Genomic DNA, 19,319 nt, shown 5'->3' on the forward strand with positions numbered 1-19,319 from the left:
CCCAGGATTCCCTAGCATTGAGCCAGGGCAGTTAAAGTGGCCTCAGACTGGATTATTTCTGCATATGTCTATATATATTTTATGTCGTTTTATAATATATTTTATTGTATATCTTTTATGAAATTTTATATTTTTGTGTCTATTTTATGTGATATATATATATATATATATAGAGAGAGAGAGAGAGAGATTTTAATTGTTTGAATTTTAAAGGATTTATCTGTGGGCCGCCTTGGGTCCCTTATAAATGAAACGACTGGCTGAGTGACTGAATCATAGGCTGGAGAGGGTGGTGTTGGTGGCCCCTGGCTCCTGGGCAGAAGGTGGCCATGTAGGACTGTGTCCTCCTGGGTGGGGGAGGAGGAGGAGGACCAACAGGGGGCTCCCTCCCTCCCTCCCTCTCCCTCCGAGGCGCGCAGGCAGAGGGCGCTTTAGCCATGCCCGGCTCGGGCTGCTCTGCTCCACGCGCTCAAGAGGCTCCCTTTCCCGGGCTGCTGCTGCTGCTGCTGCTGGTGACAGAAGAAGACCCCGGGAGGAGGAGGAGGAGGAGGAGGAGAAGGGAGCGCGTCTGCCCAGCCACCTTACACCGGCTTCGGAGCGCCTTGGCACCTAGCCTCAGGAGACGGGGAGGCGAAGAGGAGACCACCGGAGCCCCTTTCTTTCCCTGATCGGTTGGAGGAGGAGGAGGAGGAGGCGAGGCCAAGGCGCCTGGACCCCGGGGGGGTGGCGGGGCTGGTGGCGGGTGCGTGTGCGGAGGAGCCCGGGGCTGGGGGCTTCTCTCCGCCGCCCCGCGCCATGCACTTGCTGGGACTGCTCCCTCTGGGCTGCTGCTGCTATCTGCTGGTGGCCACGGCCCAGGCCTATGAGTCCGGGCAGGGCTTCGACCAGGAAGAGACAGACCTGGCAACGGGCACCAAGGTAAGACAGACAGACAGACAGACAGAAGCTGCAGCCACACTGGAGGGATAACCCGGTTTCATGCCGCTTTAACTCTTTGGTTCTTTGCTATGGAATTCTGGGAGTTGGAGTTTGTTGTGGGGCTCCGCTCTGGGCCCCACAACAAACTCCAACTCCCAGAATTCCATAGCAAAGAACCAGACAAAGAGTTAAAGCGATATGAAACCGGGCTATCCCTCCAGTGTGGATGCAGCCAAACCAAGGTTGGAATCCCACTAGTCACACTCTCTCAGCCTCTGGAGGAACGTGTGCCAAGGAACTCTGAAGGGGCACAACAGCAGCAAAAGGCATGTGGTCAATCATTGCTCAGAGACAGAGATCTGAAGCCTTGACAGAGAGAGAGTGTTATTGAAGACCTTGGTTGGGTAGGACTTTGGAGGCAAGTGGGGAAACAGCCATTGCTCAAAGGCAGGGAGATTAAAAAGAATGGGGCAAAAGCCAATAAGGACAGCTTCAGTTCTGCACCATTAGTGTCACCCTGAAAATGTATTTCAATATTGACAGAGCATTAGTTAAGACCTACAGTATTTGAAAAAGCCCCTCTTTACCCAATTTGTGTCCATTGAGTTTCAGTACAAGTGAACCAAAGCATCATTCATTTCATAATTCATGGGATGGGGGGCCTCCTTCTCTGGCTCTCATTTTCCAGGGCTTGAGGCGGGTTAAGGTGGTAGTTGTTGTCGTTTCTTATGTCTTACGGCAACCCTAAGCAAGTGGGGGTTTCCTGGGCAGGTTTTCTTCAGAGGGTGGCTTGTCCTTGCCAGCCTCTGAGGCTGAGAGAGTGTGACTCACCCAAAGTCAGCCAGTGCATTTCCTTGTTGAGCCAGGAATTGCCATTGCCAGGGGTTTGAATTTGCAGGACCTAAGCAGAAAAGGGGAGGATAGGGAATTGTGGAGATGTCTGATCCATCTTGTCAAAATTGGTGTGGTTGTTGTGTGCCTTCAAGTCGTTTATGGTAACCCTAAGGCCATATGGGGTTTTCTTGGCAGGTTTTCTTGCCCTTGCCATCCTCTGAGGCTTAGAAAGGTCACCCAGTAGGTTTTCATGGCTGGATGGGGAACTGAACCTTGGTCTCCAGAGTCCTAGTGCAACACTCAAGCCATGTTGACACTTGTTGCTGTTGTGTGCCTTCAAGTCCTTTCTGATTAATGGCGACCCTATCATGGGGCTCTCTTGGCATGTTGCGTCATAGGAGTTTTACTTTCTTCTGAGGCTGAGAAAGTGTGACTTGCCCAAGGTCACCCAGTGGGTTTCCATGGCTGAGCAGGGATTCAGAATCTGATCTCTAGACTCATACTGTAGTCCAGCACTCAAATGCCATGCTGGCTCTATATGATCCAAACATCCCAGGTGAATTACCCAACACAGGACAGTTCACTGAATATGTTTCACAACATGCCTACATTGTGTAGTTGTTTTGTGCTGCAAAGTGGGCATGAGGAGAGGCAGGGGTGAGGCTCTAACATTTCAGCAGTTTTGTTGTGGTGTGCCTCCAAGCCATTTTTGACTTGTGGTGACTCTAAGGCAATCCTTTCGTAGGGTGGTTTTTTGGGGGGCACGTTTCTTCAAAGGGGGGTTGCCATTGTCATCCTCTGAGGCTCAGAGAATGTGATTTGCCCAACATCACCCAGTGGGTCTCCATGGCTGAGCAGGGACTCAAACTCGAGAGTCATAGTCCAGTACTCAAACCTCTACACTATGCAATAAGTGGGGACAGACTTATTGGAGTGAACGCTTTATTTCAGTTCAGCCTCTGAAATCTAAGGTCATCTTGCACTGCTCATTTTTGGCTGATGTTATTTGTCCAGTCCTTGACGCAGCTACTTTTTGATGACCTTCTGGTCACTACATCCCTGGTTTGGGAGTGAGATTATAAAGGTGATTCCTAGGTTGCTCCTTTAAGGCCAGCAATCCAGCCCTGGAGGATGTGGGGATCAGTAACCCCTAGTTATTTCTCCTGTTATCTATTGTTTGCATGGGACACTTAAGTATTTAGAGACCGATAAGGGTTGAGATTTCGATTGCTTCCTAGAGAATGCATAGGTTAGTTTACACTAGTAAAAGAACAGACTTGGTCTGGGGAATGCAGTATTAGTGCCTCCCTACAAGAAGCGGCTCATTGATGTTGTGCTTTCCCAGCTTCTTTATCAAGGGCAAAACTGTGAGATTGCATGCAAGTCTGTGTCCTTGGGATGGAAAGTTTATGTTTCCGAAACTTTCTGGTTGGATCTAAGCAAGCTGCTGGCTGAAGGAGGGCTTTTGGGGATGTTCTTGTGTAAAAATCCACCAAGAGGAAAATAATAACGGCATTAGAATATGTTTCCATTTTGTGAAGATCTGCTGTAGATGTTTCTAAAAACAGCCATAGCTTCTAAACAGCAAAATGGTATTCAGGAAATTAACTTGACCTTTTATGTTTGACAGTGATGTCCAGGCTAATTCTCAGTTGTCAGCTTCAATTCTTGAAGTTAGATAAAGATCTCTGCTTAATTCACAATGCATGTGTGCTAAGATAAGAACAAATTATAGATGGCAAAATGTTTTTTTGTTTACTGTATTTTTAAAAATGCCGTTAGGTTTGTGTTTGAAAGCTTTAACTTTAACTATATGGCATGCAGAGTGTTTTCATATTTGTGTAAAAAGTCATTATGCTATAAAATAAAAGCCTGAATGGCAGAAATATCTAATCCAAATGTACCAGGTTTTGTTAGATAATAGTTAGACACATCTTGCCTGCCCTTGTCGCAAACACATATATTGGAGGCATACTGTGTTTTGAAAAGGTGTGCTGAAATTGTTTATAGAAGGAGCATCTGTAGACACTACACCTCCCTGTTTAATGGGCTACTTCTGCAGCAGTTTGGATATTTCAAACCACTGCTGTCAGTTTTAAAGTGAAACAGCTGATCACCAGAGGCAGCAGGATAAAGGGTTTTTTCCTTCCCAGCTGCCATTTGTGAACCCAGAACTTAGCCCAGTTGGTTGATGGTCAGTTAAATTTTCTTAACAAAACTACTTCTCTCTGTTTACCAAGATGTGAACAGCAAAGAAAGTCAGAAAATCTTTTTACTCAATCATACTTAATGTTTATAAGCTGGCAGAGACTGAACGTCCGTACTTGAATTCAGAAAAGGAGAGAGAGATTGTTTAACAGCTAATATAGCAAAGGAAGTAAAGTATATGTGAAATTGGAAAGTCCATGGATAGTGGACACCAGGTACATTGTTTTCTCTGTTGGAGGATAGAAAGCAGTGCCCTGGATGTCTATTGTGGCATTGGAAGTTGAACACACATCCTTCAAGTTTTGACAGGGAAAACGTCTTAGCTTCCCATATTCATAAATAATGTTACTGACATCAGTAGAGCAATTCGAGTGAAAACAATTAGAAGGATTTGGCTCAGTATCACAGAGAATGCTAAAGAAAAATTCTAAAAGAATTAAAATGATTAGATAAGTAAATTTTAAGTGATCATATCAAAGAAAATGTGATTATGTTGTCAACATAAAAGTCACTTTTCTCAGTCTAGATAAAAATGAGTGTTTTGGGTCTTAGTCTGTTCAAATCAAGCTTTCTTTAATTCCTCATATTCAGCTGAAATAGGAGTGAATACATGTAGCCGCATTATAGCCTCTATTTATTTTATAGAGACTATGTTCATCTGTATTCCTCTATAGTACCTGTTAGAATTTAACCACTGGTGGTGTGGAAGAAACTACTGGCAGATTATACCTTTGCAGCAATTTCTATAGTAGAGATAGACAAGCAGGGTGGGTCCATTTTCCTAAATGACATAGTGTTGAGAAGAGTATAAGTTCAGTATAATTGTGGTTTTCTTTTCAAATATTTGTATTCCAAAGGGCCATGAAGGAAGTGGCTCTTGATAATCAGAAGAGACATGTTACACTATTCAACCCCTAACCTTTTTTGAAAAGTGAAGGTATTTCATGTAGGGAAGGTGGTTTGAATGTCAGGGGTGGTGGAGGAGGACAAGCTGTATATCAGATCCTGAAATTCAGCATCTGAACAGGTGACAAGCCAAAGTGTCCCAAGTCTTGCTTTTATATATATATACTTCCAACTCACTCATCCTTAAGAAAGTCAGAACGAGTCTCCCAATAATCTCCTACCCAAGTACTAATCCAGTCAGTCCTTCCTTGGTTTCAGCAGTATTTACACTTTCAGAAACTCTCAGGCCAATCACTGGGTTTCTTCTTATCTTTACCTGCTGCTCCATTGCTTTCCTAGTTGCTATCCTGTTCACGTCTGTAAGCAGCAGCGTTCATAGTTTTCATCTAGTTTTCAGTTGCTCTTCCTTTAGCCCTCCCTTTATGGATAAGTGTGCAGAGAATGGTATCCATCACTTGAATGATATGTCCACATGGGAAGAGGGGTATTGGTGAAAGCAAATATTGAGCTTTATGGCACTTAGTACTAAAAAAAAATCTCATGAAAGTTATTATCTCACATTTTGGAAAATGAAACTGAAGAGACTTCAGTAATACAGTCATCACTCCTGATTCGCGGGGGATCTGTTCCGGACCCACTCATGAATCGGAAAAACCGCATCCAAGCCCCATTGGATATACTAACCTTGTGCCCCCATGTACAGCCCCACAGGTGCAGACAAGCCTTTTGTCCCTCCTAGCTTCCCGTCTGCAGAAATTCAAGACCACAAACAGGAAGTCTGCGAACTAGGAGTGACGACTTTATTTAATATTATAAGTCACACAGCAATGCCTTACTTTAGAATAATTATGCCCAAATTAAATATGAATATCACTGAACCAGCTTTTAAAAACATGGTTCTGTCTCCAGTCATCTATAAAGTAACAGGTCACGTCATCTGTTTAAATGACAGATGATGGAATAGAAAGCGTGCTTAGCAAATTGTCAGATGACACCAAATTAGGAGGGGTAACTAATACCCCAGAGGACAGGATCAGAATTCAAAATGACCTTAGTGGGGAGAAATCCACTACACTCAGGCAGAAAAAAGGAAATGCACAAACATAGGATGGGTGACACCTGACAACACCTGTACATGTGGAAGGGATCTAGTAGTCTTAGTAGACCACAGGCTGAACACGAGCCAGCAGTGTGACGTGGCCGCTAAGAAGCCAATGTGAGTCTAGTCTGCATCAATAGATGTATAGTGTATAGATCAAAGAAAGTAATCGTAGCAGTGGCATTACTAGGAAAATGTGGGGTGACACCCAGTAGGGCCCTCCTCCTCATATACCCCTCCTGGTTTTGCCACAGTGGTGGAGGCCTCCTCACCAGGAAACCTCTGTTGTGACCGTGGAGGTAAGGACCTAGTATGTCCTTTTGGAGCAACTCCAACCGCCCCCCCCCCCACATCAGTTGGCACCAGGGATGGGGACATCATTGATATTAACACTCTGTTCTGGTTTGGCCAGACCTCACTTGGAATACTGTGTTCAGTTCTGAACACCACAATTCAAGACAATTGTGCTCAATTGAGAAGCTGGAATGTGTCCAGGGGAGATTGCCAAAATGATAGAAGATCTCCAAACCATGCCCTATGAGGAGTGGTTAGGGATCTGGGTATGTTTAGACTGGAGAAAAGAAGATTAAGAGGGACATGATAGCCATGTTTAAATATTTGAAAGGATATCATATCGACAATGGAGAAAGCTTGTTTTATGCTGTTCCAGAGACGACACAGAGCAACAGATTCAAACTACAGGAAAAGAGATTCCACAGGAACAACAGGAAAAACTTCCTGATGGTAAGAGTTGTTCAACAGTGGAATACACTGCTTCAGAGTGTGGTGGAGTCTCCTTTGGAGGTTTTTAAATCGAAGGTGGATGACCATCTGTCCAGAGTGCTTTGATTGTGTATTCCTGCCAGGCAGGGGTTTGGACTGAATGGCCCTTAGGGTCTCTTCCCACTCTATGATTCTAGGTGGGAGAGCTTGAACGTAAGACTAAAGATGGCACATAGCATGGAGTATAGAGCCTTTCCCCTGGCATTGCCTTACCTCCTCATGGTCTGTTGTTACTCAGCTAGGCAGACACTACACAGTTGATCAGTTTGGAGGAAAGTGCCTGTGCTTTAGAGAAGTAACTGTATATTAGGTTCAGTACCCCTCAGTCACATGTCCCTTTTTGTTTTTACATCATGCAGCCTCCCCTCTTTGCTTCAGATATGATAAGGGCTGAGCAGTGGGACAGGTTTGTTTCATCAAAGAGAGAAGTTTACTTTATTACTTTTGTGCATATTACACCTTCTTGATTCTTCTTGTTTTTACTGTTAATAGATTGTGTCTTCCATGCCAGACTTTTTCTGGGAAAAGGGGGCTCTCTGAATTCTTGTGGGTTTTACGTTTGAGTAAACATGCTATGCATCTGCAATAGGTTGCCAGAATCTGAAACTAAACTCATTGGGGCCAGCAGAGATTATCAGATGCCTCTTTTTCAAAGAAATACAAAAGCTCCTTTCCTCTTAATAGTATAAGACATCTGTCCTATTTTTTTTTCTTTTGAAAATGTAAATCATATCTGAACCCAGTAAACTAGGGGAGGGAATGATTGAGCCTTCCAGATGTTGCTGGAGAACAATTCCTAGTATGCCTCATTACTAGAGGGCCAAGTGATACACATCCCTGGTATAAATGGTTTTAGTGAGTCATAGAAGATGAATTGATAAATAAATTACTTCACAGCTATGTGTGACATTGGCATGTGAATACAGAGGCTTGGGCTCACTTAAGGATAGTTGCACTGACATTTGAACTGATGCCAGCACATTTGTCCTGTAACCAGCATTAGAGCACATTGGCCCTTGTTCCACTTGCAGTGCAGTGTCTGTCGAAAGAGCTGGATGTAAATGCCACTAATACAGATAGGCAAGACTAGTCATGTCCTTGTAGCATGGTAACCAAGGTTTATTCTAGTGGCCTTGAAGTATAGCAAGAGCGACATATGATTCCTAAAAATTTCAAAAATTATTTTTATTTGATCAGTTGGGTTTTTTATCATACACCCTTTCAGCTTTTGGTAATGGAGTCACATATACACAGGCCAAGACCTTTATGCACTTTCCCCCTTCAATTTATTGTTACCGTATATACTTGACTATAAGTCGACCTCATGTATAAGTCAAGGGCAGGTTTGGGGGCCAAAATTAGGGATTTTGATATGACCTGTGGATGTCGAAGGTAAAACTTAGGGGCATGTAACAACGGATCTAAACTAGTGATCCCCAAACGTTGGTCTTCCAGACGTTTTGGACTTCAGCTTCCAGAATTCCTGGCTGTTGGCCAAGCTGCCTAGGGGTTCTGGGAGCTGAAGTCCAAAACACTTGGAGGACCAAAGTTTGAGAATCCATGATATAAAGGATGAAGCAAAGGAAAGTAATGCCAAAAAACCTTAAAAGATTCCAGAAGGCCTAACTGTTTGTGCTCATCATAAAGGGGAGATGGATGAGAGAATAGAGGGGATGGGGAAGTCAGGATTTCCAGGACAGATTACGCTCTTGCTTTTCACCAGGGAATGGTTTCTTTTATCTGTTTCTTTTCATTTCTTATAAGAGTTAAATACAGAGTACTTATTTTGACCCATCGATAAGTTGACTCATGGTTTTGGGGTCATTTATTTTTTTTTTATTTTTTTTTACTAAAATTGCTAGACTTATACAGTATGTACATTTGAAAGTGTTTTTGTTTGGTTTTGGTTTTGGCTTTTTGATGATTCAGAACTAAAATTATTAGTGGACAACTCTGTCATAATAGAGTTTTTGTTTATATTTGCGGTATCAGACATTGTAGTGTAAATACTTGTTTGAAGACAACCAGTTTGAATGTTCTCAGATTGAAAGTGTCAATCTAAAGAAGTCAAGGCTGTATGGATTATTTTAATTGGACTAATTGCTTCTGTTTGTAATGTGTTCTCACCTCTGCAAGAGCTTTTGCAAGAATGTGTGGTTCTTGCATACAGATGTCAGGGACTGACCTTGCGGAGGAAGACTTAAGAAAGGTGTTGATAGTCATCCATTGAATCTGAATCTTATTTAAAAGTAGTAAATCCATACAAATCCATAACCTAGTGCTGATGGTTACATTTTGTTTAATTTTCCTTTTGAATTTGTTTAGGAAGCATTTGAAAGGCCCATGTTCATGTGCCCACAGCTGTATGCCTCCTTAATCTCACACATGTGAATGCCTCTAACAGACTCCAAAAGCAGGGCAGGCTCTTGCCCAGGGCAAGAACAGGGAGGATTTCAAATTCTAGAATCTCTGATTGGGAAATGATACTGTTTGTATCAATTTTCAGTGAATGTATGTGTTTGTGTGAATGCTCACATGGAGTACAGTATTTGCAAAAGAAAGAAACTCCATCCGGGTGAGTCTTCTTCATCCCTGTTTTGTTTTTTACTTAGTTTGCAGTTCTGATCTGGAAGTGACTCTCATTAGGTTTAGTGGGGTTTCCTTTTTGAATAGATATGTAAAGCACTGTGGTATTAATCTCAGGAGCTATTAATGGAATGTAGAGGTCATCTACACTGAGCAGGATTAAGTAAATTTAAAACTACTGCCATGCCTTAAAACTTGAAGCTATACCATCTTTTCAGGCTTAACAACATCTAAAGACCAATTTCATACTTCACGGACTCTTTAACTAAAGATTAAGTTTTGTTGGATTGCAATTTAGAGTTGTCATTTAAATAATGAGTGTCTTGCCAGTCTTTCTACCTCATGCAAAGAGGATGAAAGTACCTTATTATAGGACTACACCTACGCATACGCACACATACATATATATGTCTGTGTGTATGGGCCTTCCTTTATCAAAAGTATCACATACTACTACAGCTATTGGTCTGTGAGCTGTCCATTTGAGACTATAATCTTCCTAAAAAAATAATTAAAAATTCTTCCCTCCTGCATATGCCCCCAAATATTCCTTGTTAATTTTTCTCATTAGCATCTCTTCATAATATTCCTTATTCATTGAACCAAACTTTGATGTCAGCTGCATTCTTCCTTTCTGCCATTCATGAATCGTTTCTGACAGTCAGTGTTTAGTTCCTATATTTTTTTGTCCCATCTTCATCTTGCTTTGTTGTTATTGCTTATTTGCATAGCACCATTAGTGGACATAGCACAAAGTCCATCAGCAAAATGCAGAAAAGTCTCTGTCCCCATGACATTTACAATGTACAAGAAATAGTAGAGAAAAACAAACAATAGAAGTAGAGGAAAACAAATGATTGTTTTTCTGTTCCCCCTCCCAAGATGACTGTTTCCTAAATCTGCTATATCCTTGTTGCCATAACTTTTAGAACTCTTCACGGTCTGAAAAAGTCTTTCCTGTCCATATTTACTACTAACCTGATTTTTTTAAAAAACCCAAAAACTTTCTGTACTCTTTTTGCCATGAAAGCACCCCCTTGTGGCCAGTGAAACCATAAAAATACATTGGAGATTCATATCAGAGCAGCTGATTATTTCAGAGAACACTGTTGTTACATGCATGTTTGTTCCAGTAAACATGTGAAAAGTAGATGTCATATATTATATATACATTATTTAATTCCTGGTTACAAGTATCTGAGGCTCATGCAATAGATAATTGCCTCTAAAACTATCTGATCTGATAGACCAGCAATTTTAACCTCTAGTGTGCAGGAAACAGGTACTGTATTTGGGTTGTATTATCTTCATATTTTCTTTTTTCCTTTCTGGAAACCTATTTCAGATTGGTAACCAGTGATTTGCAGGCTGACAGCAGTCCACAGACCCCACTTTGAGTAGCACTGGACCAGGTGATCCCTTGATATGATCCAGCAAGGTCCTTCTTGTATTATTAAAGCTAGCTCTTGGGAGATACATTTCGTCTTACAGTCTTATTTATTATGTACTGTATAAGTGACCGCATGAAAAAAATGATAAGCACGCCAAAAAAATAAAAATAGAATTCTGCTTCATAACTCCAAACACTTCTGAACACATTTTAGAAGGAAATTCCTTGCTCATCTTTGGCTAAAGTTTTCTAATGATATTTTGGCTTTATCCTTGATTTATGTCATACTGTGGTTTTGGGGTTTTTGTTTCACTTTTAAAAAATCCTCATTTTATCATTGTGGAATGTAACAATTGCAAGAAAAGATACTGTTCTGGTTCCAGAGAGACATTGTCCAAAACAGTTCAGATAATTACTTTTATTGGACCAACTATGTTTCAAGATTAATGTTAGGAATCTACTGCATTGCATTACACTTCTGTGATGTAGTCTCATTGCTGCCAGTCTCTTTAACTGCTGGCCAAAATGTGTGCAGAGGGAATGGAAGGAAGGAAGGAGGCATATAGATGCAAGAAAGGCCAGCAGTGTTATGTTGTTTACCCTAGCATGAAGGTACAACACAGTACTAAGGTGATTTCTGGCCTGGTTTAGAAATAGTAAGACTGCAGTGGAAACTAAAAGGTAATCATATTTGCAATGAGATATGCATTAGATATAGATCAGGATATTGTGTGAGATTTTGGTGTGTCTCAATTTTGTTGTGGTATGTCAAAGAACATCAGTGAATTTTGTATGAGACTGGAATAAATATTAAACAGTGCTACCTAAAGATTTGGTCTTCCTCAGCAAAACTCACATTGTCATTCTTTGCAGCCATTCAGTGTGTGCACCCTTGTGGCCAGTACACAGCTACAAGGCTTATATATCATTGAAGAACAAAATGGATCAGGGTAAGACACAAATCTGGAACATGTGAGAAAGCACATGTTGGTCCCAATGTGACAGTATATACATTATGGTCTGAATCCTCTTTGCCCTGTTATTCTTACTGTGTGCCTTCAAGTCATTTCCAACTTATTGTGTCCTAATGTGGACAGGGATTTCTTAGCAAAACCTATTCAGAGAATGCTTACCCTTGCGTTTTTCTCATGCTGAGAGTATGTAAGTTGCCTAAAGTCACCCAGTGGGTCCATAACTGAGCAGAGATTTGAACTCTAGTTTCCCCAAGACCTGGTTCAACACACAAACCCCAAGATTATGTTGGCTCACATTTGTGCCCATCAGTGACTCAGTTATACTGGTATAGGTAATTGCAGCAGGAAAAAAAATGTTAATCACTGGACTAGTGCACCAACATAATTGCAGTGCTTTTTAACAAGTGGGTGTGAGAACCATTGGGGCGTTTTAGTTTTGCACTGGTTTATTTGAGTATTTATACTCCACTCTTCAACCACAAAGGCTTCAAGAGCAGCTTACAAATTGTTAATTTGACAGTTCCCTGCTCTAAACTAAATAGTGGTTTGATTGTTGGAGGAGGGCTCCAAGAGTCCTCAAATTCAGCCTTAGCATAAATCTTGCCTAGTTTTTGAGTTTATAGAGTTGCCATAGGTCGAAACTGACTTTGAAGGCACAGAACAATAGCAGTTTTGATCAGTGAGAAATTTTCTATTTTCCCTTCAGAGAAGTTCTATATTCTCTTCAGAGAAGTTTCTCTAATGCTTGCAAAAATATATCATTTGAAAATATTGATACAGGAAGCTGCACATACATAATGAGATTACAGTGGGACCTTGTTATCTTCTGGGGTTTGGTTCCAGGATCCCCTGTGGATATCAATATTTGTTGATGCTCATGTCCCATTAAATATAGTGGCAGAGCAAAAAGGTGCCCCTTATATAAAACGTAAAATCCAGGTTTGCTATTTGGAATTTATACTTTTTTGGAAAATTTTCAAGCCATGGATGCTTGAATCCATGGATAAAAAAACCCGTGGATAAGTCAATTTAACTTCCAGTACTACTTTTTCCTTTATTTTATTTTATTTTATTTTATTTATTAGTGTTATTTGTGAGAAGGGATTTTTATTCTCAAACCAGTTAGGAATCTAAAGTGAAAAACAAACCCTAGCTTCAGATTCCAGCTTGTCTGGAGATCATTAAGCTGCAAATTGTAGTTCAGATGAGACACCTAGCCCCCTTTCCTTCAGTCAAAACCAAATATGAGAGCTGGGGCATTGCAGTTTTGTGCCAGTATACTCCTCATTATTGGTATGCTGGAATTCCCAGCAGTTCCACTTTCTTGATATGTGCTAACTGGCTAGTTGCATATATTCATATAAGATACTGTAGTTGTCATTGCTTCACTGAGTTCTCAATTAATTGGTAGATATGATTTACAGAGGCTTTCTTCTTTGTCCCAAACCTTTACATGGTTGGAATGTGGGAGAGAAATTCTTATGGTTTAATATTTCGGCTCTGGAATGTCTTGTCCAGGAGACCTACCTTGTCACCTTCTTGAAGACCTGTTTTTTAAGAGAGTTGTTGGACTGGAGGGTTGATCGAATCACCTAGTGGTGTTTATTTGTTTAACATTTTACTCTTAAGTCTGTGTCTTGTAGTCTAATTGGTTTTCGTTTCTAAAATCTCCTTGTTATTTTTTAATTATATACCGTTTGCTTTAATTTTAATGCCTCTTTAACATTGGCTTTTAAATAATTCGTTTACTGTTAATGTTAAGCTGGGTTGGACTTTTTGAAAAGAGAAAGGAGACCTAAAAGGTGTTCATAATACAGTTTTGCATGGCTAACAAAAAAGTGAAAGTCGGTTAACCAGAAAGTGAAATATGTCCATGTTCTGGTAACCTGTCCCCTAGATTAATGAAAATTCCAACTCATATTTTTGTAGATACAGTGTGTATGTTAATTGCATCTGCTCAGTTTAGGATTTTTCCCACTTGCTTTACCTTATTTTAAACAGGTTGCTTATTCTGTCCAGATGTTTAATATAAATATAAGTTTCTGCAGAATGTTATGATTCTAAGTTCCTTAATATCACATTGTATATGTTTTTATCAGCTGACTGTTTATACTCGGTAGTCCTTTGGACCATCTAAAACAAGTGAAATAAAGTCCTGACAAGTATTTTCTTGCCTCTTTGATGGACATCTTGCCGAGAGAATGTTTCCAAAAGGACATTAAATGTATACCCGGTTTTCTCAGAAGCACTTTTTTCAAGACAGAAACATTTGTAATCAGAGCTCTCCTGTTATTGGATCAGAGTGTAGACTTATTTGTTAGTCTTTAAGGTGCCACAAGATTCTTTATTATTTTTGCTACAACAGTCTAGCCTGACTTCTTGCTATTTTTTGCCTATAAATGTTTATTCCAATATAAGCAAACTATCCTTTTTGTCTCAAGAGATAATTTGAAACTGTTTTGTGCCTTCAAGTTGACTTCAACTTACGATAGCCCTGTCATAGTGTTTTCTTAGCAAGTTTATTCAAAGAAGGTGTGCCATTGCCTCTGGTTAGGCTAATAGACTATGATTTGCCTGAGGTCACCCTGCGGGTTTCCATGGCTGAATGGGGATTCAAACCAAAGTTTCCCAGAGTCCTAATCCAATACTCAAAACACTACACTATGTTGTCTCTTTCAATTTAACTTTGAATTTCCAGAATTCGTTTTTAACCAATTTGTCATCTATAACGGCTATCTTAAAACCAATGTGTTCAAACACCAATATAAACCAATAATTTCTTAGGCACAGCACAGACCGAAAGGAAAACTCCGGCCCTTTTGGTTATGCAGCATTGCCGGGACAAATAAACCATGTGGCGCAGCTGCGCAGCCAAAAAGAAGCCACCTAGAGCGGCTTCTCTGAGGCATCATAAGGGTTGTGACATAGTCCTTACAATGCTGTTTCCACTAAAAGATGTGTGGGCGCTCAGACAGACACACGTCATCTCTATGCCCCCCATGTGGCGATGCCACACAATAATAGTTCCGCGCGCACGTAGTAGGGCTTGGGAGTGTGCGCGCTCCAGAGCCCTACTATCGCTGCCAGGACACCGCTTCCTGGCAGTGTGTATCGGGCCATAGTTCACTGAGTTATTTATTTCTAACCTTTCCACTTGATATAAAAACATGGCTGGACCTCTTCTTCAAAAATGTTATTGGTATTTTGGGTCCATGAAGTCTAAATTCAAATTAAAGCAAAGGGGGGGGGGGGTTGTAGAACCTTTTTTTCAAAAGCAGTCCACTGTGTTTTGAGCTGGCCAATGTACTTCATCAAAGGATACAGATCTATTCTCATACAGTTGATACAGTTCTCTGTTTACCATCATTGCTAGATGAGAGTCTCCAAGGAGTAAGAGGAAGGTACTTTATAGAGTCAAGACAACCTTGCTTTAAAGAACAAGTTGAATCTTTCTGGAAGGCCTTTGAATCTTGACACTACCTTTGTCCCACTGAAACCATATCCCCTTTACTTTCTTTCATCATACAGTTTTTCTTCTTTTTAAATTTTGGGTAGGATGGTATATGCAATTCAAGGAATTGGATGAGCATCTCTCTGCAGAATAAAATTTCATATTGTACACATGGGTAAAGTCAGACAGGCACTCACATTTTTAAGTGTACATGAACATGAAACCTAAAACTATCTATATAGCTTTTCTTGTTTCCTTTCAGCTCCTATAAATAACTAGGAATACAGCAAGCCAGTGTAACAGCCTGAAAATAGAGTGAACTAATTGTTTCCAGATACGGGATGAAATGTCTGGAATTTTAATGTCAGTTTCTGTCATACTGAGGAACTCAGCTTTGTCACAGGAAAGATAAGTTAAGAAACTAACACAGATAGCTTTAGTTATTGCTACTCATTTATTCTGGTAATGACTGTTTTATTTATTTATGAAATTACTAGGAAAATGTGGAGGCTACAGATCTTTAGCTTTCCTCTCTCTTAAATCAAAGGCAGCTGACCAAGTTATTTTTGTGTGTGTTCAAATTAATATTCTTGTATGAAATGTTACTTCATGGTCTGTTTGGCTATGATTACAAAGGAAGATATAAGTAGCATTGAAAATAAATTGCCTCATTTTTCCAGTTATATTTAGGCTTGTTTTTATGACAACTTTGTTCATTGCCAGTATTAGACAAGACATTCCCACCCCCATCCTCTACATGTATACAAAGGCTGGTCAATAGAAATTTCAGCTATATGTAAAATCTGTAGCGGGCAACTAAAGACACATGTGCAGAATTTGATTCCTAAAACAATCTAATTTTGACTCCTGTTAAGGGGTACCCTTAACAAATTTCAGCCTAGATGTTGTGTAAATAATGACCACATTCACTGAGATGGAAAAGTTTATTCTTTCTCAAAGATGTAGGAGTGGCACATAGTTTGAGTAACACAGATACAGTGCGCCCTCGCCTGACGCAGGGGATCTGGGACACACACACACACCCCTGCATAAGACAAACCCCACGTGTGATCAAGGCCCATTCACCATTTTAGGGCTTGCCATCCGCTGTGTCAATGTTACCTGTCTCTTTTGAGATCTGTATGTAATTCCTCAGTTTATGCCTAAATACCTACAAGTGCTACATTTGTGAAATCTTTCCTATTTGATGGTGAATGTATTTTATATACTTGTATATAAGTCAACCTGACATATAAGTTGAGGGCAGATTTGGGGGACAAAATTATGGATTTTGATATGATCCATGGATAAGTTGGGGATAGAACTTAGGGGAATGCAAAAAAGGATATAAGGATGAAAAAGGACAAAGTTCCAGAAGGCATTGCTGGTTTTGTTAATCTGTCCAGGAAAGCAGTAAGCAGCCAATAGCAGCAAGACGAATAAAGATAATGACAAAGCAAAAGAATAACAAAATACAATGTCTGACACAATTCAAGTCTGGAGTATCAGGTGGCCAGAAGCCAAATCATACCAATGGCTCCAAAAGCAAGGTTGTTTAGCCAGTCTGAGAGTCAGGGTTTGAGTAATCAGAATAGTCAACCAGTCCAAGAGTCCAGGGTTTCAATACGTAGAGTCATCAGTCCAAAATCCAGGGGTCCAGTCAGGGGAATCAAATAACAAGAGAGTCTCCGACAAGCATACTTTCACCAGGGAAGTCAGCTAATCTTTGATAAAGGTTCTGGCATTCTTCCCAAACTTTTATCTTCAACGCTTCCTAGTGCAGCTGCTTTCTAATTGCCTGGCATTTCTCATAAAGCCTTCTAGAACGACGCAGCCCCACATTTTCTGATCTTTGTTGGCTATAAGAAGGCACAGGTAAGTTGGCCTCCTCCTCTTCCTGACTGCCCAAATTAGTAGGAGCCCCTTTTGCCTGGGTGCCGAGCTCCTGACTCCTCTTTGGCAGCAATCTTTGCTAGCACTGTCAGGGCAGAACTGGGACCAGACTGAGAGTCAGATTCCTCCACCTCTCTCTCTTCTGAGTCCTCAGCCGGGCATGCCTCCAGGTTGGGCACGACACCACCCTAAATGATGGATAAGGAGTGAGCTACGATAAATGATGGCAGTGCATTGTGTGGGAGAGGTGACCTGGTGCCAATGGGACTAAGAAAATTTGTACATATCAAAAAGGATGTAAAGGAAAGAATTAAGATACTGTACAGTATTAAATCTTATCAAAAAGGAACAATCATCTGCTTTGAGTAGAGTGAAAAAGGTGAGAGCTTAATCCATCCCAGAAGAACTTAAAAAAAACACTGACCCCTCTATTCCCTCTAGATTCCTTTGAAGAGAAGCATCAAAGCTGCCATTGCCACTGTTTTCCCACCCAGTCATTCAAAAAGGCCAGAAGCAGCACTGCAGCAGAGAGCATGGTGTGGGAGGCGGTCCCTGCTTCTTTTTGGTTCTCCCAGGGCCAACTAAGGCGGGTTATAGACCGCCGCTTTGAGGCAGTCTGCCGCCACCGCCGCTTGCTCCGTGCAGGAGCCATAGCAGCCACACCGCACGGCTCCCGCACGGAGCAAAAGAGGAGCTCCAAAATGGAGCTCCTTCTTGCGGCGCCTCTATGATGTCGCGAGGCGCCGCTGGCGCATTCGCAATGTCATAGGTGCCGTGACACGTCTGGACGCTATGTGTCCGATACGTAAACATGGCGGCCCCCATGTGGAAGGGGCGCCGCCATGTTATATGTATGGAATACGTACTAGGGTTAGGGGGGTGCGGAAGCACCGCCCCTTCCTAACCCTAATACGTATCCCATACGTATTTTTGGCGGTCTGTAACCCGCCAAAGTTCTCACCTTCCACCACTCTACTCAGTAATGGAGATGGTCCTTATTTGATAAGAGTTAAGATACAGTACTTACACTGACCCATAGATAAGTCAACCCAGGGTTTTTTTAATCTACTTTTTGACTAAAATTTCTAGATTTATACATGATTACCTACAGTAATTACTGGAGTAGAAGACTCCAGAAATGAAATGGTGGTGGCAGTGGTAATGGTGATTTGAAAATAAACTTATCCAGCCCATAATTGTCAAGTCACTTTTGAATTTAGTCTCCTTTTGTAATGGCATGGTGCCACAGTGTTACAGTCAGCTGTTTGTGTTCAGATTCTGAATCCATGGATTTAACCATCCATGGCTTAACAGTATTTTTTAAAAGTTCCAAAAAGTGAACCTTGATTTCACCATTTCATGTAAGGGACACCATTTTACTTTCTCCACTTCTCTCTCCTTTCTTGTACAGTATTGTTTAGGAATCTTTTCTTTGTCCTTCAGGATATTTAACATTATTTAATGAACTGTCTATGTTAGCTGTCTATATGAAACATTCCATTCTCATCTAGTTATAGTGAAAATAATAGTTTGGCACTGTATTTGATCTCTTAAATTCTGCAATGTGAATTTTATATTGGTTTATAACTTTACCAAATTTGGAAAGATATCCACTACCGCAGCAGGAAGCATCGTCATAGATACAAACATGGACATTCAGAGAAGCATCATTATTTGTGATAATATTTATGTTACATTTTTCTTTTGAAAAATTAAATGATTTTCCTGTTTTACGGTTTTTCTCATGAGACGCTTATTTGCAGAAGTAGCTAAATAACATTCATTAATGTTTTCTCCAGCAGTGATAGTACTAAAATCCTAGTCAGTTCTATTGGGCACAATACCTGTGTGAGGATTTCTGCAAGGCTCCATTTTTTTTTCTTTCCCTGCATATATAACCCACACATTTGCAGAGAATATTGTGCATACATCCTTCCCTTACTCTGCACTCTTTAATATAATAATGGAATGGAAATACACTTGGTCCTCTGCATCCATGGATTCAACCATACATGGATTGAAAATATTTTTAAAAAATATTTTCCCAAAAAGCAAATCTTGATTTTGCCATTTTATATAAAGGGCAACATTTTACTACACCATTGTGTATAGGGGGACTTGAACATCCATGGATTTTGTGTCCAGATGGGTCCTGGACACCAAACTGTAACTTGCATGCCAGAGATGTGGAGAGGTTGATGCGGAGCTATTAGATGAGCCATCAGTGGACTAGTGTTCTATTCCTTTTTATGGCTTTTTGCATGTTTTTGGTGATTG

At 40.8% G+C, this 19,319-nt stretch overlaps 1 protein-coding gene across 3 annotated transcripts in view; it reads left to right on the forward strand.

Moving 5' to 3' along the window:
* Positions 1 to 431: 431 nt before the first annotated feature.
* The window catches only part of VEGFC (vascular endothelial growth factor C), an 82,351-nt gene continuing 63,463 nt past the window's right edge, over positions 432 to 19,319 (forward strand). For 2 of the 3 annotated variants that reach the window (XM_042470717.1, XM_042470718.1), the window contains exon 1: positions 436 to 918. In XM_042470717.1, coding sequence (XP_042326651.1) covers positions 796 to 918 — 123 coding nt within the window. In that variant the 5' untranslated portion in view covers positions 436 to 795. Of the gene's footprint in view, positions 919 to 19,319 lie in introns of all 3 variants that reach the window. The other variant, XM_042470719.1, reaches the window with a different exon arrangement.

The sequence above is a fragment of the Sceloporus undulatus genome, chromosome 5 (genome assembly GCF_019175285.1).
Source record: "Sceloporus undulatus isolate JIND9_A2432 ecotype Alabama chromosome 5, SceUnd_v1.1, whole genome shotgun sequence".
NCBI classification, from domain to species: Eukaryota; Metazoa; Chordata; class Lepidosauria; order Squamata; family Phrynosomatidae; genus Sceloporus; species Sceloporus undulatus.